Source organism: Primulina tabacum, chromosome 16 (assembly GCF_025594145.1).
Source record: "Primulina tabacum isolate GXHZ01 chromosome 16, ASM2559414v2, whole genome shotgun sequence".
Classification (NCBI taxonomy): domain Eukaryota; kingdom Viridiplantae; phylum Streptophyta; class Magnoliopsida; order Lamiales; family Gesneriaceae; genus Primulina; species Primulina tabacum.
In genome coordinates, this window is record NC_134565.1 from 34,389,959 (window position 1) to 34,408,769 (window position 18,811).

Sequence of the window (18,811 nt, forward strand, 5' to 3'; positions counted from 1 at the left end):
TTTTAACATAGAATATAATATTTTTTTTATGGATGACCCAAATATGAGATTTGTCTTCACAAAATTGACTCATGAGATCGTCTCACAAAAACTTTTATGTATGGTAAAACGTGGTAAACCCCTCCTTATGGGTGAATTTAATTGTATTATATGTATGAGTAAGTTTTTTATGAGACCGTCTCACGAATCTTTATCTGTGAGATGAGTCAACTATACCGATATTCATAAAAAATAATACTCTTAGCATTAAAAGTAAAATTTTTTCATGGATGACCCAAATAAAAAATCTGTCTCACAAAATACGACCCGTGAGACCGTCTCACAAAAATTTTGCCCTAATAAATTGGTTTTTCAAAAACCTGCACTATATCTTACACAAACAACTCAAGGTCTTAAAAAAACACCAGTTGATTTGTACATAACTCACCAAACATGCCAAATGCAAATCAAGTTGATAATCTACTGGCTGCATTAAGCCTGATTAACAGGAAGAGCAAATTATTGGTATCAATCAAAGATATAAAGTTAAATAAAAGAAATATCTTAAATTCATCAATCTTAAGTTGCACTCTCCGAGAAAATGTTTTCCTTCTCCCTGATGGTCGGTTCAGGATCAGAGCTTTGGGAAAATGGCATCAATTAGAGCATGATGACTGGGATCATTTTCCCACAGTTTTGCCAGATGATGCGGAGAAGAAGTATGGCGGTGAATCTCTTCAATGATCCAGATACTGGCCTCAGCTTTACAAGGATGGATAATCATATCCAAGGGAACATTCTCATCCTTGGCTCCAATCCTCTCTTTGTCCAACTGCTTTAGATGAAGATAAGTCAGGTAGTGCAGAGGCTGCCCATATATCTGCTCGATAGAGTTGCCTAACCCCATCCATGAGGTATAAGGAATAGTGGTGCCACGCTTAACTGGTATGGGGATCATCTTCATGTATTCTTGGTAACCTTTTGCAAGTCTGAATTGCATTTCTGCAATATACAGCACAAGTCAAGTAGTGTTGGTTTGACCACCGAAATAAACAGCAGAAAACAGAGTTTTTTAGGTTTGCATTGACATGTTATACATGGTCCGAAAGAATAGTTCTAGGTTCATGCGATGTATTTGACATCATTGTAAAATGCAATTTCGAACGACATGATAGCATGAGTCCAAGTTCTAAAACAGCCACTACATTTTTAGTCACAACTGACTTGCCATTCATGTCATGGTAGTTCCATGCCCTAACACAAGAATAAAAAGAAAAGAAGAGACAGAGAAAAGCCAAAAGCACAAGCTGATATGTACTTTCTATGGTCCACAAGAGCAGTCTTTATATAGATTTTGGAAATAGATTGCTTATTCCCTTGTATCAGTCTTCGACCACATATGCATAAAACATGGTCAGCACGAACACATTTTGATAGATTTTGATGGAAGATAAAAGTATTACGTTGAAGGCAGAAAGGTTCTTCTGCTTTTCCATGTTCGTCGCAGTCTAAAGTAACCTTTAAGCACACGGTCACATTTCAAAAATATCATCATATTGAAAATGGATAAAGAAACTAACTACATGAGGTATGAAAAATCATTGTCAAAAATAATAAATTTCAATGTGAGATCTAAATATTTGACACAGGAAAACCAAGTTCAGCTTCTGGGAATCGAAAAACATTATGAAGTCAAACTTGTGAAACATATGAAGCCTGGAAAAATCTCATTTAAGCATAAGACATCCAATAAAAACACGTCGACATCCAATAAAAACACGATCTAAGACGTGTTGCCACAATTTCGCTGAAACATCAAGGCTTGCAACTCCATGTGTGTGTCCACATATGCACACATCCACACATAATACAAATGTGTATTCACTCCTCCATCACGAGCTTGGGAATAGAGTGAACTCAATGTCCAGCATTAAAAGAAAATCATCTGCCATTTGTTTTGTTGATGAAAAAGCCGATGCAGCGCTCTAATGTTTTATTAAGGCAAAACTCTACTTAATCAAACAAAGATTAAGGAATTTGATTCACTATAAATGAAATTCGAATTCATTGGAAAAGGTCGGCAAAAAAATTCAAATAATTTAAAAGATATCTTTGACCTAATTGGTAGCTAACTGGTTCAGTAAAAATAATTCTACAATTTATTGCAAATAACTAGCGTTCAATGCATGTAGATGGTTTCTGAATTAGTATACACTGTCGAGAAAAACTTGAAAAAAATATGTTCAGTTATTCTCAGAGCATGGTCTTATATCTATTGTATATAACAGGAAATCACGCATAAGGATACCCAAAGCACGGTCAAAGAAAAATCACCAGAAATTATCCAGGAACGGATAGCAAAAAAAGGACTCGGAATGAAGTATATAAGAGGGTAATCGATTACCTTCGTGAGTTAATTCGATAACAGGTCCACCAACAGCAATTGATTGAATACTGTCATTTTCTACACGAGTGAATGAAGAAGAATCATCGAATAAAATATCAACCTGATCATTTGAAGGCGACGGCTCCTTCATTTTCTACAAATACACAACATTAAAAAAGAAATTCATGTCAGGGAGGTTTTTACATAGATTAGGTTAAATTAGCATTGTTTTTCTCAACTTTAAATCAATCTAAAGAGAAGAAGGAAACAGAAGACAATTCTTACATAGTAAGCGGCGGAGGTCGGAGCTCAATGGAGAAAAATGGATTTGGGGATCTCTGGGGGTCCATTTTTATATGGACCGAGAGCCGGTGTGGTAAACTGAAATTAACATTAAATGAGATTACGGGAAAATATGGTATAGAAAATTTAAGGTAAAATGTAAAAAAGAGTAAGCAAAAATAGGCTTTTAGAGATGAATAATTTCTGGTTGGATTGGGGTGAATTTATAGGAGAAAAGGGAATTTTTTTGGGAAAAATATATATAAGGAGCTGATCAGCCTGCAGGCAACCCCTGGCTATGCTAAGCTGGCTCAATAATGTGAGGCCAACCGCCTCACATTAATACGAGATTGGCCATGATCTACAGGCTCGACCAACGGATTCTGACCAAACCATTTTTATGAAAAAAATCGAGTGAACCGGTTCTGTTCGACAGGTGGACCAAAACAAAAACAAAAACAAATTTCCAGGTTGGTAGATTCTACCCAGTCGACGAATTGTTATAAATGGAGAAGTCGGGCTAATTTGTAATATTTTGACAAAACCCGATCCGTTTTACAATAGTTAAAGAAAAAACCAAGGAGACACAAGGCTGAAGTCAAGTCTATATATTCCTTTCAAGTGCTGATCATATCTGAATCAAATTAGTGGTCGGTTTTTGGTTACCTCTCCATTCCCATGTCTGGAGGAAGCATATCCGCATGTCCATGGAATCACATAGCAAGTAACTATGTGTTAGATTCTGAGGCTCCTGCAATGGCAGATAATACCATATGACATATATAATGTGTCGATTCTCTTACTAACAAAAAATAAGTCTAACGCAAAGGAAACCTGTCTTTTTTGCATCTTTGGAGGAAGTGAACCATAACCACAGATAGGAGAATGTTTCCTACCACTTTCAAATTGCCTCTGTCCGAAACAAAGAAGATAAGAAGTGAATTAAATTTACAGTAGGAGTGAATATAAACAAATTACAAGAATCAATACTAACACCAACCTTCCGATTATAACACATAATCATGTGATGGACATGGACATGTCCACAGTCCACAATAGGTGCAAGCTAACCAAATCGTAACAAATACCTAAAAAGATCCAAACTTGACTTTGAGCTCAATTCGAAATTCAGAAAACATAAAATTTGAGTTCCAGCTCAGCTCCATTCACTATTCTAGCACAGGCTCGATTCGATTCAAACTCTACTGTTTTAAATCTTTGAAACTATACCTTCGCAATTCCATCACTGCGATATCCTTTTCTTGTTCTTTTCTCCATTTATGATTCAAATTTTTAAAAGGAAAAAAAAAATCAAACGGATGACTGTAATCGACACTAAAATTATGTATCAACAGCATGAAATACTCTCATCTTTGTGAATTTTATTCAAAACACACGAATAAAATACTAGAATAAAACAAACCTTACTGGATGCAAGTGATGAGGCCATTTCATTTTCATGTCGATAATCCAAACAGCTGGAGATGGCACTCACAAAAACACAAAATGAGAAAATCAATTGTCAGAAATATGCAAAATGGAGAATTTTGTTCACAGTGTGAGATTTTGCGAGAAAAGAGAGATGAGTTGCGAGGAGTGTCGGATTGCAGGTTCTTTTTGGTAAAATGGGATTGAGAAAGTTGGTGGGTTAGTTCCTCTATTTAATTTTATTTTATTTAATTTATTTGTGTGTGTATATCATAAATAAATAATATGAATATATTCACTATTTAATTTATAAAATAGAGTAAAATTCATTTATTTTTGAAATTTCATTAACAAGTCATCAAATCATTATTTACAACTTGGAAACAAAAGGAATCGCATCCAATGATAAATTAAAATTTGCTTGTAGTAATTAAGCTTTACATGCAAGTTATTGTTTTGAAAATATCCATCTCAATATTCCATTTAGATTGTGTATCGATGAATTCAAATATTTTTTTTATTGTTATTCAGAGAAGTAAGAATATGAACTCCGAATTCATCACTTTATATAGTATTTCACGAATGTAGATTTTAGATTTGAACAATTGATTCATCGTAAACAACAAAATTCAAAATCCATGAATCAAGCTCGGGCTTGAATTCAAACGTTAGATTTTTCTTGATATTCGGCTTGATCGTATTCTTGGCAGAGCAAGCATAAATCGGTTATGTAGTACAAGTCTGCTGAGTCACACCTTGGAAATCCGGGTCCGCCTCATCATGCCATTAAGCGTATAAAGAACAATGCAAATGAAAGTTCTGATGCCTTTAGGAAAATAAATGTACAACTTTTTCCGTGGAACAGAATCCCCCCTGATTGAATGCAAGAGGAGATAAAGTGTTGAACTTGCAATGAAGTTTTATTTTCTTTTTGTACTCCAACTACAATTTCTATCACAGACTATTTCTGATTCAGAAATTCAAATTGGCTGCAAGGTGACATTAGCCATACCCGCTGAATACACAAAGGGATTCACCGGAAGAGGTTTTCTAATCGAAACAGAGCAAATGACATCAAAGTTCCGAGCAGCCATCAATGTGGAAGCTGTCGATAAAAAATATTCGTGTTCGCTAGATGTTTTTCTCACAGACGTCAGAGTATGGAGCTCCGGCCATTTATCAAGATTCTACACTACGGAAAAATGTGTTCTTGAATTCACAAAAGATGGAGACTTGAGATTGAAGGGTCATAAGGTTATTTTGTATTTTTACCTTAAGTTCTCCGAGTATCTGATTTAGGATTTTATACCATAGCAGAGACTATACTTGCTAAGAACTGGAAATCTTGTTCTAGTGGATGCTGGAAACTTCATAAAATGGTAGACTTTCAATTTTCCTACTGATATTATGCTGTGGGGGCAGAGACTAAGTTCGCAGACTCGATTGACTTCGTTACCAATAAACTCAACTCTGTTTTATTCATTTGAAATTCAAGACAACAAGATTGCATTGTACATAAATTTTGATAAGTGGAAGTATTCTTACTGGGAACTTGGGCCTCCCGGTGACCAAAACATCACACATTTGCAGCCATGGTTCGCTGTCGCGGTCGTGGAGATCGGAACGGATGCTACCGTTCTAGTTACAATGAAATTTCGTGGAACGGTCGCGGAACGGGTATTTTAAAAAAATATTATAAATATATAAAAATTAAAAATTTTGAAAAATATTTAGAAATATGAAAATTAAAATAAATATCATTTAAATAGATTATTTGATGTAAATAAGAAATTAAAATATTTTTAAAATTTTATTAACAATTTATTAAACACAATTTATCTTGTCATTATATTTAAAATATTTCCAACCATATCAAAAATTAAATATACTATTAAAAATTATTTGTAATTAATTAATTAAAACTTTAAAATATTTTCGATTGGATATATATAAGTTCGCACAAATTTGAATCAATTTAGAGTGATTGACTAATAATAAGCATCAAATCTTATATAAAGTGATGTTACAAATTATTTAGCATCAATTAAAATAGAAATATTTTATAATTAACTTAGTTTTTTTCACGTTTTGTAATGAATATTTCTCAATAGAAATAGTTGACCTGCGGTCTCTTCTTTATTAGTCAATGGATGCAGCGGGAAGAAGACTCAAGATTCACCATCTCACATCAACCGATGTGATTTGCTTTCCAATGTTCCTAGTGAAACTAATATTAAGCTTATTAAATTACTCATGTCATATGATAATAAAATAACAATGAGAAATGAAATATAAATTGATGAAAACAAACAATTATATACAAGCCATCAATCTACAAATCCCTTCCGTTCCGTTCCGTTCCATGCCGTTCCGCGTGTCCCGTTCTATTTCGCCGTTAAATCCCCGTTTTCGGTATATGAAACGCCGATACAAGCCATCAACTTACACACCCCGGAACTTCGTCAAGGTTGCATCCGTTCCGGTTCCGGAACGGCCGTTCCGTTCCCGTTCCGACGAACCAAGTTTGCAGCTGACATCAAATGGGCTGGTGATATTCAGTGGGAGACAAAAAATAGGACGCATTGCATCTATCAGTCCCGAGCCACCACAATTTTTAGCATTGGGGAGCGGCACTGGTAATCTGGGACTCTATTATTACTCGAATGAAAAGTGAAAGTTTGAAACTTCATTTCAAGCAATTAACTCAACTTGTGATCTTCCTTTGGCCTGCGAACCTCACGGTATTTGCACTTCAGCCAGTTCGTGCTCACACATCAATGTTCAAGAAAGTTTGGATGATTTGTGTGGCACGAGGGAACGGAGATGATGGAGTTGGAAGGTGTGGCTAGTGTACTGAATGGTGGTGTTTACCAAGCTAATGTGACAAAGAAGAATGTTCAAATTTGTGTTTGGATTATTGCACTTGTGCTGCAACACACAATATGCAATAGCAGATGATTATTTGCATACGGGAGAATGCTCCTTGTATAGGATGGCTATGGGGATCAAGAAAATAGGAATCACACATATTATCAAATCACAAAAACATCATGACCATTATACACATTAACCATGCTCATAAAGTTCGTGTGGCAGCTTTCATTATCATTTTTAAAATATATATAAAATTATTTGAAATGAAACAAAAATATAAAAATTTCTATTTAATATTTTTTATTGTTTGGGTAGTTAATTATAAAAGTAAGGAGAGAAGAATGTATTGGAAAAATAAAAATAAACATTATGGAAAGTGAAAATTGGAGAAGTTACAAGAATATTTATGGGATAGTAAGTACTTGGAATTGTCAACTATATCATCCTATTTAAAAGAACTGTGCATTGTGTTAGCACTAATTTGATCAGACTTCCAAGGTATCAAATCATTTCGACAGTAGAATATACAAACGTAGCACAATGATTGACCTACAAAAAAATTAAATATCGAGGAAGAAGACAACGGGGCAAAATTTGGCAAGACCTTGGTTTATCAAGAACTCGGAAGTTCCAATGTGGAGTAGATAAGATACCTCTAACCCCGTGGTTGCCACTTTAATAGACCTTTCCTGCTGCTGCTCTCTGTCTTGTTATCATCCGTCGAATCTGACCCGCTTCCAAAAGATTCTTCAGAGCTATCCCCATGGTGGAGTTGTATCCTATCAGCATTCTTCGTGATCCATTCCGTAAATTCAGGAGATGATGCCCACTCTGCCATTGCCTGACGAGTAGATGCCTCTGTGAACTCCTTCCACTCTTCCTCCGAATATTTCTTTCTAGTGGGAGTCTTGTGGAAGGTTGAATAATATGTTGATGGACTTCTTACATTGCCGCCGGATGGTGATGGAATACCTAGGTGAAAGAATTAAGTTAATTCAAAATAGCTTGGTATTGTCTCCCAAAAAAAAAAGCACGGTCCTTTAAAGGCCCGTCTTAGCATAATTATGTTTAGCTCGCACAGGTTCAAAAAATTGACCAGTGAAAAAAGTTTCACGTAAGTTAGTAAAGTTAATGATGGAGATTGATCAAGCCTTTCATGATAAAATATAGAGCTGAATCTTAATTACCCTGCCTCTCTTTCCAGCCACATGAAATTTTGGCCCAAAAAAAACCTCTGACTTAATTATTCAAAGGCATTTTCCAGAAGTTGCACACTTCAACTATATCTGCAACTTAAAATTATGTTTTTCCTTGTCTACTAAAAGATTTATCCAAGACTAACCAGCGGATACATTACTTCCACTTCTTCAGTAGATTGCATGTCTATTCCACCATCTATATACTCATTTGCTCAAACATACATGCAACACTTACAGATACTAAAATCAATTTAGAAATTGGAAAAGAGAGCAATAACCAGCAATAGATACCTTTCACTTTCAAAGGAGATCTCAACTGTGGAGACACACTCCTGGGACTTTCCCATATAGTTCCTCCAGAATGCTTAGCCCCATGCCTACTTAAGAATTCAGCTCTCTTACGTTTCTTAATCAGCCTTCCACTTTTCCATCCCTTCAGACTCCCATTCCCAGAATATGTATGATCCCTGCATCAAAGGGTGCAATCTGATATACTTTCACGTGCTAAGAAAAATTAGTAGTATTAGTTGATCTAGGGAACCAAGTTTCGGCGATTAAATTGCAACAGTCTACAAATAATAGCAACTGAACACGCCAAAGTTCAGAACACTACTCTTTTTTACCATCCATAAAACTCAATGTTTTAATCGTCCTTTTATAATGGATTCACACATTATGTACACTGAAACACATTGGATATACATAATCGACAAAAAGTTTCACCGCAAAAAATACATGCGTTTTCAAAAACTATTTGGTACTCACAAAATTTGCTCAACAGTATTGAGTTGACAGGAGAATATGGAAACAAAGCATGACTTTTGTCAATGAAAGGAGGAGTTAATCATGAAACATGCATAAAAAACTGAATAGTAAATTACAAGAAATAGCAAAAGCAAACCTAAAATAAAGAGATATCATGTGATGCTTACCAGAGGCTGTCCCACTTCATGGAAGTAAAAGACAAATATATCACCATAAAAGAAACAAGCAGTCCCATTGTCAAAGGGGTATCAAGAGTGCTCTGAAAGTTGAGTACAAAGAAAAGTTGAAAGATGATGTTATATAGTGATAATAACAATAAAAAAGAGAGAACCTTTAGATACATGTAAGAGACATCTAGCTAATTGTGAAAGAAATTCAAAAGAATAACTAATGATTTAAATGTGAAAATTTTCAAAATAAGCAATCAAATGACAGAAAACATAAAACAACCTGAAAGATAAAAGTCACTGCGATTATGCGCAATGCCCATTTAACAAATTGGGCGACCCCGACATCAACACTTCCATCTTCAGAAACAACAAATTTCCGAACAAGCCAATATCCAAAACCAGCTCCAGCAAGTACAATTCCAACTGCCAAGAACACAAGCACCTGCAATGAAAAATAAATGGTGAAAAAAATGGAACAAGGAAAAGAATTTGAAGTGATAAACACAGGCCAAAGGAAAGAAGAAGTGGAGAGAAGACAAGGAGATTTGTAGCGCTGCTTAAAATGAAAGAGCAAATGCTTAATTGAGAGCTCAAACACACAGTTATGCATAACTAAATAGAGCGGCCCCAAGTGAGAATGTACCGGCATCAAAGAGAAAAATAATTCGACCCTTTGTCAGTCAAGAAACAATAATGTTTTTCAAATATTTTCAAATTCAAGCAAGATGCACACAGCCTGTCTGTGACAACTTTTCTAATTATTCTATTTAGTAAAGATATCAGCCAAAGTACTGCTCCATGAATGTTCTGTAACTTAATTCTACAGCACATGCATTCTAAAATTACAACAGAGCTACTACGTGACCCAACATCAGATTCATTTAATTGACAATGTGTTCAGGATAATTTCAGAAGTTAACTTCCTTCAAGTTGTACTAAGTCTAAGAGGCCGCTATTAGTGTTATTTTAAAATTTTAGTTATCATTTTTATATTCTAGAAAAGTAACATTTGTAATCTTTTGTAGTTCTTATTCAAATATCACTAAAAATGATAAATCCATTTTTGACAAAGCATGTGCATAATTCATTTTTTATGCATCAAATAAACTACTTTACTTACTGGATTGTGCATCTCTTCACTGAATCCAAAATTGACAAGAATTGAGTTGACAAACATTGATAATCTATTTAGCAGAAATGATCCAGCTCCAAGCTGAAATAGAAACATTAGAGGTATCAATTAGCATATATTAAAGTTTATAACGGGAGAAGCCAAAGATAACATAGGACGTCTCAAATGATAACAAATTCACAAAATAACTAGAATACTGACTGCTAAACCACAAATCGTGCTATAGAGAGCACTTCTCCGGCCAGTTGGCAACAATTTCATTCCCTGCACAGAAACCAAAAAAAAATTCAGTAAAGGAGCTGCTAGGAAAGATAACAAAGGCATCTGATGAAATGTATATTTAGAATATCGAATTCAAATTAATGAAGGTACCTGGAAGAGAATGATTATGACTACAAGGCAGATTCCAATGGCCATTGAACTGCTATAATAGAAAGGAACCCAGCTACTAATTATTGGGGCCGACAACAGTAAAATAAAACCAATAGCCAGACTAAGTAAACGCCATCTGTGAAATTCTGTCCAAAACATATACACAAATGGAGAGAGAGTGAGGCATAAATGAGTTGGAAGATAGACTAGAAAGAGATAACTAGATGATGAGAGCACCATTGTAAAAACCTCAAGCATTTAGAGACCGACCTATTTTAACACTGACAACGACAGAACCATACAGGTTATTGGAAAACTTAACATCAATGTATTTATCTTGGTAGGGGGAAATAACAGAGCTCCACATCCCATCATGGATACTTTCCCAGTTATCCTTCCCACAATGGCACAATCCAAGTGAAGAGTTGCTGCAAAAAGAAAAATGGTGAGGGACTAAAACTGGAGATAAGAAAATTGAATGCATAAGAATTTTGCCGAAAAGCTTCAATTTAACCAACCTGTGCAAACACATCTGAATTTTGTTATACGATTTCTCTGGAATTCCATTGGAAGGAACCACTTTGAGCCGGCGTGCACTGGAATAACTCCCAATTTTTAGTCTTGACAGCCCAGAAATAGGAACACGAGCACACCGTTCTACACTGTCAGATGTAATGGATTCCACAAGCACAGTCGGAATCACATTTACTACATCATGATTTTCCACCTCAGCACCTGAAAGTTGAAAGCAAGACATCAGATATTTCTTCAAGGTAATGACACACAGAACAAAAAAATATTCCCAATAAACAGTAAAAACTTCATTAAATTGGCTAAGGAGATGAAAGTACGGTGCAAAGACGTAAGCTCAATATACGTCATATGATATGACCAATCAGTATATTCAATATCAAATTTATGGAAAAAGTATGTTCTTCAGAAAATCAAGCTCCTTGCTCCTTTAGCTGTAGATGCTAAAAGATAATGACCACACAACAGTTCAAAAATAGTTTAGCAACACCATCAAATCAATACAAAATTTTGTAGCATCAACAAGTCAAGACCAAGATTTGCCTTCACTGGATTTCCTATCATTATTTTCAGAAGAACGTCATAGAGATCAGAGATGGATACATTTTACTTCTTTTTCTTGTACTACAAGTCACCAAGGAAGAAATCATCAGCAACTTTTGGGATAGTATATTTCATAGAATACAACCTTGCACTTGTGATAGACTTTGTAAAGTAGGATAATTAAGCTGCAGACTTCAACAATGAAAGCCTTTTATGATTATGAGTTATAATAGTTGTATTGATTAAACTTTTAAGAGTTACCAAAACTTCAACATCCCAAATAAAACATCCCTCGGCATTTGCTGACATAAAATCCACAATCCTTACATAAGTTGCACAAAAAAAATATTGAAGTCCCTCACCCAATTCTGCTTCCCCTCCCCAGTAGCATTAGCAATCACATGTTGATCACAGATAATCATCTGCCCAGCTCAAACAAACTGCCAATCTCAATTGGCAACAAGTAATTGCCTCTTGTGATTTTTAATCCGTATGTGGGGGTGGGGTGGGGTTGGGGGGGGGGGGGGGGGTGGTAGCCTTCAAAAGGACATATATTATATTTTCAACCCCAACATTTCCTAAGAAGAAATCATTACCTTTTCGTTGTTATCTAACTTGGTCAGAAATTCAGAATATAGAAATTCAAAACTACAAAACCAAACCAACATGTCTTTGACAGCCTTCCATGTCTACATTGTTATGATAGAAACTAAAGGAGAAGAAAAATATCATGAGTGGCCCCATGTTTTTTCTTTTTGAAACAATTTCAATTTTTGAATAAAAACGATGCATACAGCCACTTAACTATTTCCAAATACCGTGCAAAAAATTCTACCAAATACCGACTAAGCAACAACCCCATGGAAAGGAACTTAGATGATATCTGATTAAACCACCTAGACAATTTACAATGGTTATTATTTTACTAAAGCCATAAGAACCAAAGTAACAGATAGAGTATGAAAACCATGAATTTGCAAAAAAGAACAGGAGATTGGAAGGACAAAACGGCTTACTTTGCACGCTTTATTCACGGGAAAAAAGCATTCTTTGTACACATGATTCATAATAAAAGAGTTCAGTTACACTATCAACACTGAACATAACTATGTAAAGAAAACCTAAATTTCGAAAATCATTATACAAATTAATCTGAGTTCAGGCAAGCAATTACAAATTTGGCGAACGATAACCAGGATTTTCAAGCCGAGCCCTATGGTTGGATGAGTAGTGATTACCGGCGAGTGCTGTCACGCGACTGGAGCGTGAAGAGACAAATATCAGCGCCAGAAGGTACAACACAGTAGCTGCAGTTGTACCAGAAGAAATCTCCATTATTGTTTGTTCATTCGAGAGTTCAAAGGCAGACTTCGAGGGAGAGGAAAAAGGCGGTTTAATCGGATAAATTCCAGGTATATATTGAGATTTTTCTGGGAAGTTCTGTAATTTTCAGGTTTATTTGGGATTGACTGGAAAATAAGATTTGTGTTGGGCCATAGCGAAACATTATTTTAATTTTAATTTTAATTTCAATTTTTGAGCCAGGTTTAAATAATGTAATTTAGCATGTGCAGGATATGAATGAATTTTTTTAGTAAGTGATTTTCCATGTTAAAATTGAACAACGTGAAATAAATATGAAATTAAAAATAATCTACTTAATTCATTCAAAAATATACCACATACTAAGACATCGTTTGTTGTGTGATAGGATAACTAAATGATATATAATAAAAGTGATTATAAAAAAAATTAAGGATAAATAACACATTATGATAAATTATATGATATTATGATTACTAAATTGCCCTCATCATGTATTAATTAGTTATAACTTATATATTCTTTAAATGATTGAATAAATAAATAAATAAATTTTTTAGAATTAATTTATTTTAAAAATTATAAATAAAATTAAAATATTATATTAATTATTAAATTTTCATTAATTTCAATTTTCGGAAACAACGAAAAATCGATTAATACTATAAAAAATAATTAAAATTTGATAATAACATAAATATACATTTATCGTGATCATTAAAATAGTAATACAAATTTGAATATTAAATAATAATTAAAACAATTATAATATGACGGTTAAAATAATATAATAGTTAAAATATGATTGATAATAATTAAATTATTTATAATATTAGTCAAATTTAAAATTATATTTAAATATTATTAAATTTGTTAAATTTATAACTATTTTAAACTTTAAGATATTAAAAATAAATTAAATTAATCAAATATCATTATTTCTCTTCCAAAAAATTATTTAAGCATCAACAAAAAAATAATGATACATACAGTGCGGGTTGAGTGCGATCTGAATGGACCTATCACAATCTTAATCATGTACACCAAATACATGGTAAATGAAGGATTAAAAATCAATTACCTCTTATCATACACACTAAACAATGAATAAAAGAAGTAATTGCATATTCTAATTTAGATATATAATAAAATTTGGTAAAATTTAACAAGAAGCGCCAAAAAGATCAAATTTAATCTATACTAAAATTAGATCCTTTTATCATTTTTTGAAAATCAAATAATCGATAATCTAACCAAAAATAATGTTGTTTATTTTTAACCTCGACGAGTCGGGTCCGTTCACAAGCATTTTCAGACCAGATTTTAGCTCCCCTATGCCTTCTTCAAGAACAGCACAAACTGGAAAAATTTGTACACCACTCACTCTTTGTTTTAATTCTTCATACACTGCTTCGGCTCCATCTTCATCGATTTTATTTGCCACAACTATCGAAGGTCGATCCGATAGCCCCTCCTGATAAAACTCCAATTCCAACAATAAATCTTTCAGTTGTTCCCAAGGAGGTATGCCCTTTCTACCATTTAATGCAGCAGCCAAGTCCACCACATAAGCCAAGACTCGGGTGCGTTCTATGTGACGTAAGAAAGCGTGTCCAAGGCCACGATTTTCGTGTGCTCCCCGGATAAGACCAGGGATGTCAGCCACGGTGATGGAAATGTCGTCATAGTTTAGTTTTCCTAAGTTAGGCCTCAAGGTAGTGAAAGCATAATGGCCTACCGTAGGTTTAGCTCTCGACATAGCACCAAGAAGTGTGCTTTTACCGGCATTGGGAATTCCTATTAGGCCAACATCTCCGATACTCTTGAGTTCTAACAAAAGCAGGACCTCTGAACCAGGAAAGCCAAGATTGAGTTGCGAACCGACGTCATCATCAGAAACTTCAGTGTTTAAGTCTCTGCACATCTTTGAACCTTTTGCGGAAAGTGAGTTCCCCAAGCCGCCTTCCCCTCCCCGAGCCACAATTATTTGTTGACCAGGATATGTTAATTCTGCAACATTATATTGTATTTCTTGTTTTTCAGCAAAATCTTCCTCACAATCAGATCCAGACATATTTATTTCACCACCCAAATCCTTGCAATCACTATATGCTTCATGTACATCGGGTTGATTTCTTAATTTGTCTGTGGAAGTAGAAAATTGAGGAAAAACGTCAGATTTTGAGGTGCAAATTGGTTCTTTGAAGATCCCTTTGCTCGAATAAGCTGCATCCTCAACAATAATGTCGGTCTTATCCAACTTTCTAGTCATGCCAGTGAGAGATAGCCGAGAAGATACAGATGAACCTGTATCCAGCACCCCCGGAATGTCCCAAGGATCCAATACTATGGAAGAATCCTTCTCAGCTAAAGAAGAAATTTCGCCCTCAAGAAAATGAATGACTGTGCCAAGAGGTACCTGAACAATCTATTTTATGAATGTATTGTCAGTCAATTCTTTCAAAGTTTACACTGAAGGGAGATGCTGAAAATAGATTAGATCAATAAATGCATGATACAAACCTTGTCTGATCCTCGACATCCTATTAGATTTTTTGAGGCTCCATGTCCCCCTCGCTTTGCATTCTAGGACGAAGTTGGAAAATTAATCCAAGTCTCTCAAGGCAATAATAAATATGCATAAACAACCACACATATAACCCCTCAAATAAGAAAAAATGGTGATCACAAAAAGAAGGGGTAAGATAGAAAAACAAAAACAAACAAACAAAGGATATGAGGAAATAGGTTATTTACAATATGATGTTGCAGACTGCTGAAGTCCCATACTGCTGCAGAACATTCTAGAATCACGTCTCCACCTCTTCCTCCACTGCCACCTACATCACGGTGCACATCAGACTGTGAAAGAGACACAATAGAAATAGTGAGTCTACGTTGGCAAATCATAAGAATTTAAATCATTCTCCAGAGCAAAGTTAACCGAACAAATTTCAAATATATCACCTAATGAGGACTAATGCTCAAGCTGGCAGACGAAAAACAGGGTGTCAACATTGTTCAGAAACTGAACCACAGTTATTAAAGCCCTCAGTGTGCGCATGAGGCTCGTGTAGCAATGGGGGTTGGTCGACACATCTAGGTGCAAGCCAAAGTGGAGGCTTTTTCGAAGAACATGCCTTGGAAGGCTCAAAGAAAGCTTTTTAATGCGTTCATGTAAGGACTGCATGAAGTCAAGATAAAATTTATTGCAGTAGCCACTTTTGCTCATAAACCAAGGAGCATATGTTTTATTGTAGTTGAATAGTTCGTAAAATATATTGAAAGCTAGAACTTCCTAGAATATTATGCCTTATTGTGCATGGCCGAGTCGATCCAAAAGGTTGGTGTGTCTACGACTAGGCAACAAGCCACCCTGCTTCCTCGCACTTTTAATTACTATGTGAATTGATTCAAAGCAAAAGAAAATATCCCCACATGTCAAGTATAAAAGTAAATCTACCATCAGGTTTTCCATGACGATCATGACGACTACGACGAAAGCTGGTGCAACCATTGCCACCTTCACCTCCTTTAGCCCATAGTCTGAACCTGTCTATCATTCTCCGCTCCTACAAATAACAAATAAGTAAGCGTGACCTCGGTAATTGACCAACATAACATACCGATAAAACTATAAGTAGAAATGTGATGGACGCTAAAAGTCTTGCATCTGTACAACCAATTACCAAAGTATAAAAAGACGAGAGTGAGTAAATTGTGGCTAATGCTCCCCGACTAACAAGAAATGATGAATATTTTCAAAATTGCCGCCCCACTACAACAGATTTACCAGATTGTCTCGATTCCAATATCATTGCTAAGAACAAAATATACTAAAAAATTCAACTTTTTATCAGATCATAACTCTTTCAAGTCTTGATATTTTATCTAAATTATTTAGTTCCGATCATAATTCATACTTATAACATTTGTTTGATATGTCCTTTTTTTAAAGACTTGTTTAGGAAAGCTTTTCAACTTTTTAACTTCGAAAATATACTGGTTCGGATCTAAACCAAGGTGGAAAATACCTGTAATGGAGCCATTTTTGTTTTCTTGTTCGGAATATCTGAATATGAACAGGCTCGGCATAGTGATTTAGGGAATTTTGCAGCAAACTCCAAATATGAAAGTGCATACCTACTGCCTAACCACATCTCTCTTTCAACAGTCAGCCGCAAATCCCAGCACAACAGAATGGGTGTCCCAAGCACAAATTAAACACTCACCTACAAAGTCATTTCACTGAAATTATGCACCAATAGGCACCCATTTAAGGGTAATTTACACTGACGAATAACAGTACCAAAGTTCCTGCAGTTATGGCCAAAAGAATAGATTACACTTAAATTCCTTTGGAGAAGATGGAGGAGAGTAAATTTCATTATGATTACATAGATATAATTTTCCCGGCCAACTTTCAGATAATAATAAGGAAAACTATATGCAGTAAGGTTAGATGACCTTCGTGAGAAAAGTTAAGGCTTGCGTTTCGCAGACCAGTGTGCTGTAGAAAAATACTTTATTTCAAAATGTATTAAAGCACAATCTCCAACTTAAATGTAAGAAAGGAGTATCTAGCGGAAATTACTGGTATTCTCCACCAACCATCCACTTCATTTCACAACATTCTACATAGTCCACACTCCACATGCAAATACCAAGCACTTAAATATAAGAATACAGTTTATTTTCAGATTTATGTGTAGGGATGTAATCGAGCTGAGCCGAGCTCTTGAATGTTTGAGCTTGACTCGTTTATAATCGAGCCGACTCAAGCTTTATTTAACGAATATATTCATGGCTCACGAGCTTATTCAAACTTTTATCAAACCTAAACGAGCTGAATAAATATGAATTATACATTTAAATCTTCTTTAAATTCATTGAAAAATAAATTATATATTTAAAAAAAATATAATATCCTTATTAAAATTTCTAAATTTATTATAAAAAATAATTTAATAGATATTTCTATATATTTAATAAGTAATGTGCTAAATCAATAAATTAAATATCAAAACAATTATTATTTAATTTAAGAAATTTATCATTGACTTATCTACGAACATGTTCACGAACTAACAAACCAAATATAATAAAGCTTGAGCTTGATTCGTTTATCTTAACGAGCCTCGTTAAACCACCTCAGGCTTTTATCGAATCGATTTTCGAATAGCTCACAAACGATTTTATTTATTTATATACCTATTTATGTGTATATAATGAAGCTACAAAAAGAACCTCAAGAAAAAAAATCCCAATAACCCTTAACAAACAGAAAACCAATGGAAATAACATATGTTGTTGCCCCTCAATCACCCATACATCCAAAATGATTTATTTGGCCAACTTGCATAATTCTCAAAGAAAGAGATCATCTCTGTGTATATAGCCCATGATTGATATTTGAAAAGCAGAATAAAGTACCAATCTTACTCACACATTTCATCAAACAGGTGATGGATTCATACTGAGCTCACTTGGCCCTTGACCTCTCTAAGCAAGCTTCAACAAAATGAAGCGGTCCAACAAAGGACCGTCAGATTACCTTGACAAATAGAACTAGATATCCGCAAAAGAAGACTTTCAAACAAAATTAAGTCTCGCAAAACAAGGGGCGAACAGCCGAAAACTCACCCTTCCCGAAGAGTTTGTGACTTTGTGCAACATTGGAGAAGGAAGATGCCCGCCGGGAAATTGAATCCAGTCCACTGGCGGCCCGGCCCAATTGTGGGCGGTTTAATCCATTAAGTTTATGGTAATTAGTTCAGTCCATTAATTTTTTTTTTCATGACCATGTATAAAAATCCGAGATTAATTT

The 18,811-nt window shown here is 34.8% G+C and overlaps 3 protein-coding genes and 2 pseudogenes across 19 annotated transcripts; 2 read left to right on the forward strand and 3 right to left on the reverse strand.

The window, feature by feature from the left end:
- Positions 1-386: 386 nt before the first annotated feature.
- LOC142529395 (protein RDM1-like) lies at positions 387-4,287 on the reverse strand. Of its 7 annotated transcripts, none has more exons than XM_075634928.1 (6): positions 4,076-4,287; positions 3,648-3,735; positions 3,482-3,559; positions 2,651-3,398; positions 2,384-2,519; positions 387-981 (listed from the first exon to the last, which is right to left on the reverse strand). In XM_075634928.1, the coding sequence occupies exons 5-6, from the start codon at positions 2,514-2,516 to the stop codon at positions 614-616; spliced, it is 501 nt and encodes a 166-aa protein (XP_075491043.1). In that variant the 5' UTR covers positions 2,517-2,519; positions 2,651-3,398; positions 3,482-3,559; positions 3,648-3,735; positions 4,076-4,287; the 3' UTR covers positions 387-613. The 7 variants fall into 7 exon arrangements, with proteins under 7 accessions (XP_075491043.1, XP_075491039.1, XP_075491040.1 ...); XM_075634924.1 differs by having other exon boundaries at positions 3,648-3,914; XM_075634925.1 differs by having other exon boundaries at positions 4,071-4,287.
- Positions 4,288-4,797: 510 nt separating this feature from the next.
- LOC142528540 (uncharacterized) lies at positions 4,798-5,761 on the forward strand (annotated as a pseudogene).
- A 676-nt stretch (positions 5,762-6,437) lies between these two features.
- Positions 6,438-7,145, forward strand: LOC142528541 (uncharacterized; annotated as a pseudogene).
- Positions 7,146-7,368: 223 nt separating this feature from the next.
- Positions 7,369-13,058, reverse strand: LOC142530039 (uncharacterized). Of its 2 annotated transcripts, none has more exons than XM_075635789.1 (10): positions 12,900-13,058; positions 11,106-11,322; positions 10,858-11,015; positions 10,588-10,733; positions 10,417-10,479; positions 10,204-10,296; positions 9,364-9,525; positions 9,081-9,172; positions 8,440-8,615; positions 7,369-7,921 (listed from the first exon to the last, which is right to left on the reverse strand). In XM_075635789.1, exons 1-10 carry the CDS (start codon positions 12,994-12,996, stop codon positions 7,605-7,607), a joined length of 1,521 nt encoding a protein of 506 aa, XP_075491904.1. In that variant the 5' UTR covers positions 12,997-13,058; the 3' UTR covers positions 7,369-7,604. The 2 variants fall into 2 exon arrangements, with proteins under 2 accessions (XP_075491904.1, XP_075491905.1); XM_075635790.1 differs by having other exon boundaries at positions 12,836-12,961.
- Positions 13,059-14,094: 1,036 nt separating this feature from the next.
- Positions 14,095-18,811, reverse strand: LOC142528973 (putative GTP-binding protein OBGM, mitochondrial). 10 transcript variants are annotated; one of them, XM_075634295.1, is made up of 7 exons: positions 18,628-18,811; positions 18,431-18,495; positions 17,019-17,216; positions 16,448-16,556; positions 15,742-15,824; positions 15,508-15,570; positions 14,095-15,412 (listed from the first exon to the last, which is right to left on the reverse strand). In XM_075634295.1, exons 3-7 carry the CDS (start codon positions 17,142-17,144, stop codon positions 14,234-14,236), a joined length of 1,560 nt encoding a protein of 519 aa, XP_075490410.1. In that variant the 5' UTR covers positions 17,145-17,216; positions 18,431-18,495; positions 18,628-18,811; the 3' UTR covers positions 14,095-14,233. The 10 variants fall into 10 exon arrangements, with proteins under 10 accessions (XP_075490410.1, XP_075490403.1, XP_075490407.1 ...); XM_075634288.1 differs by having other exon boundaries at positions 17,019-17,301; XM_075634292.1 differs by having other exon boundaries at positions 17,019-17,301; positions 18,427-18,495.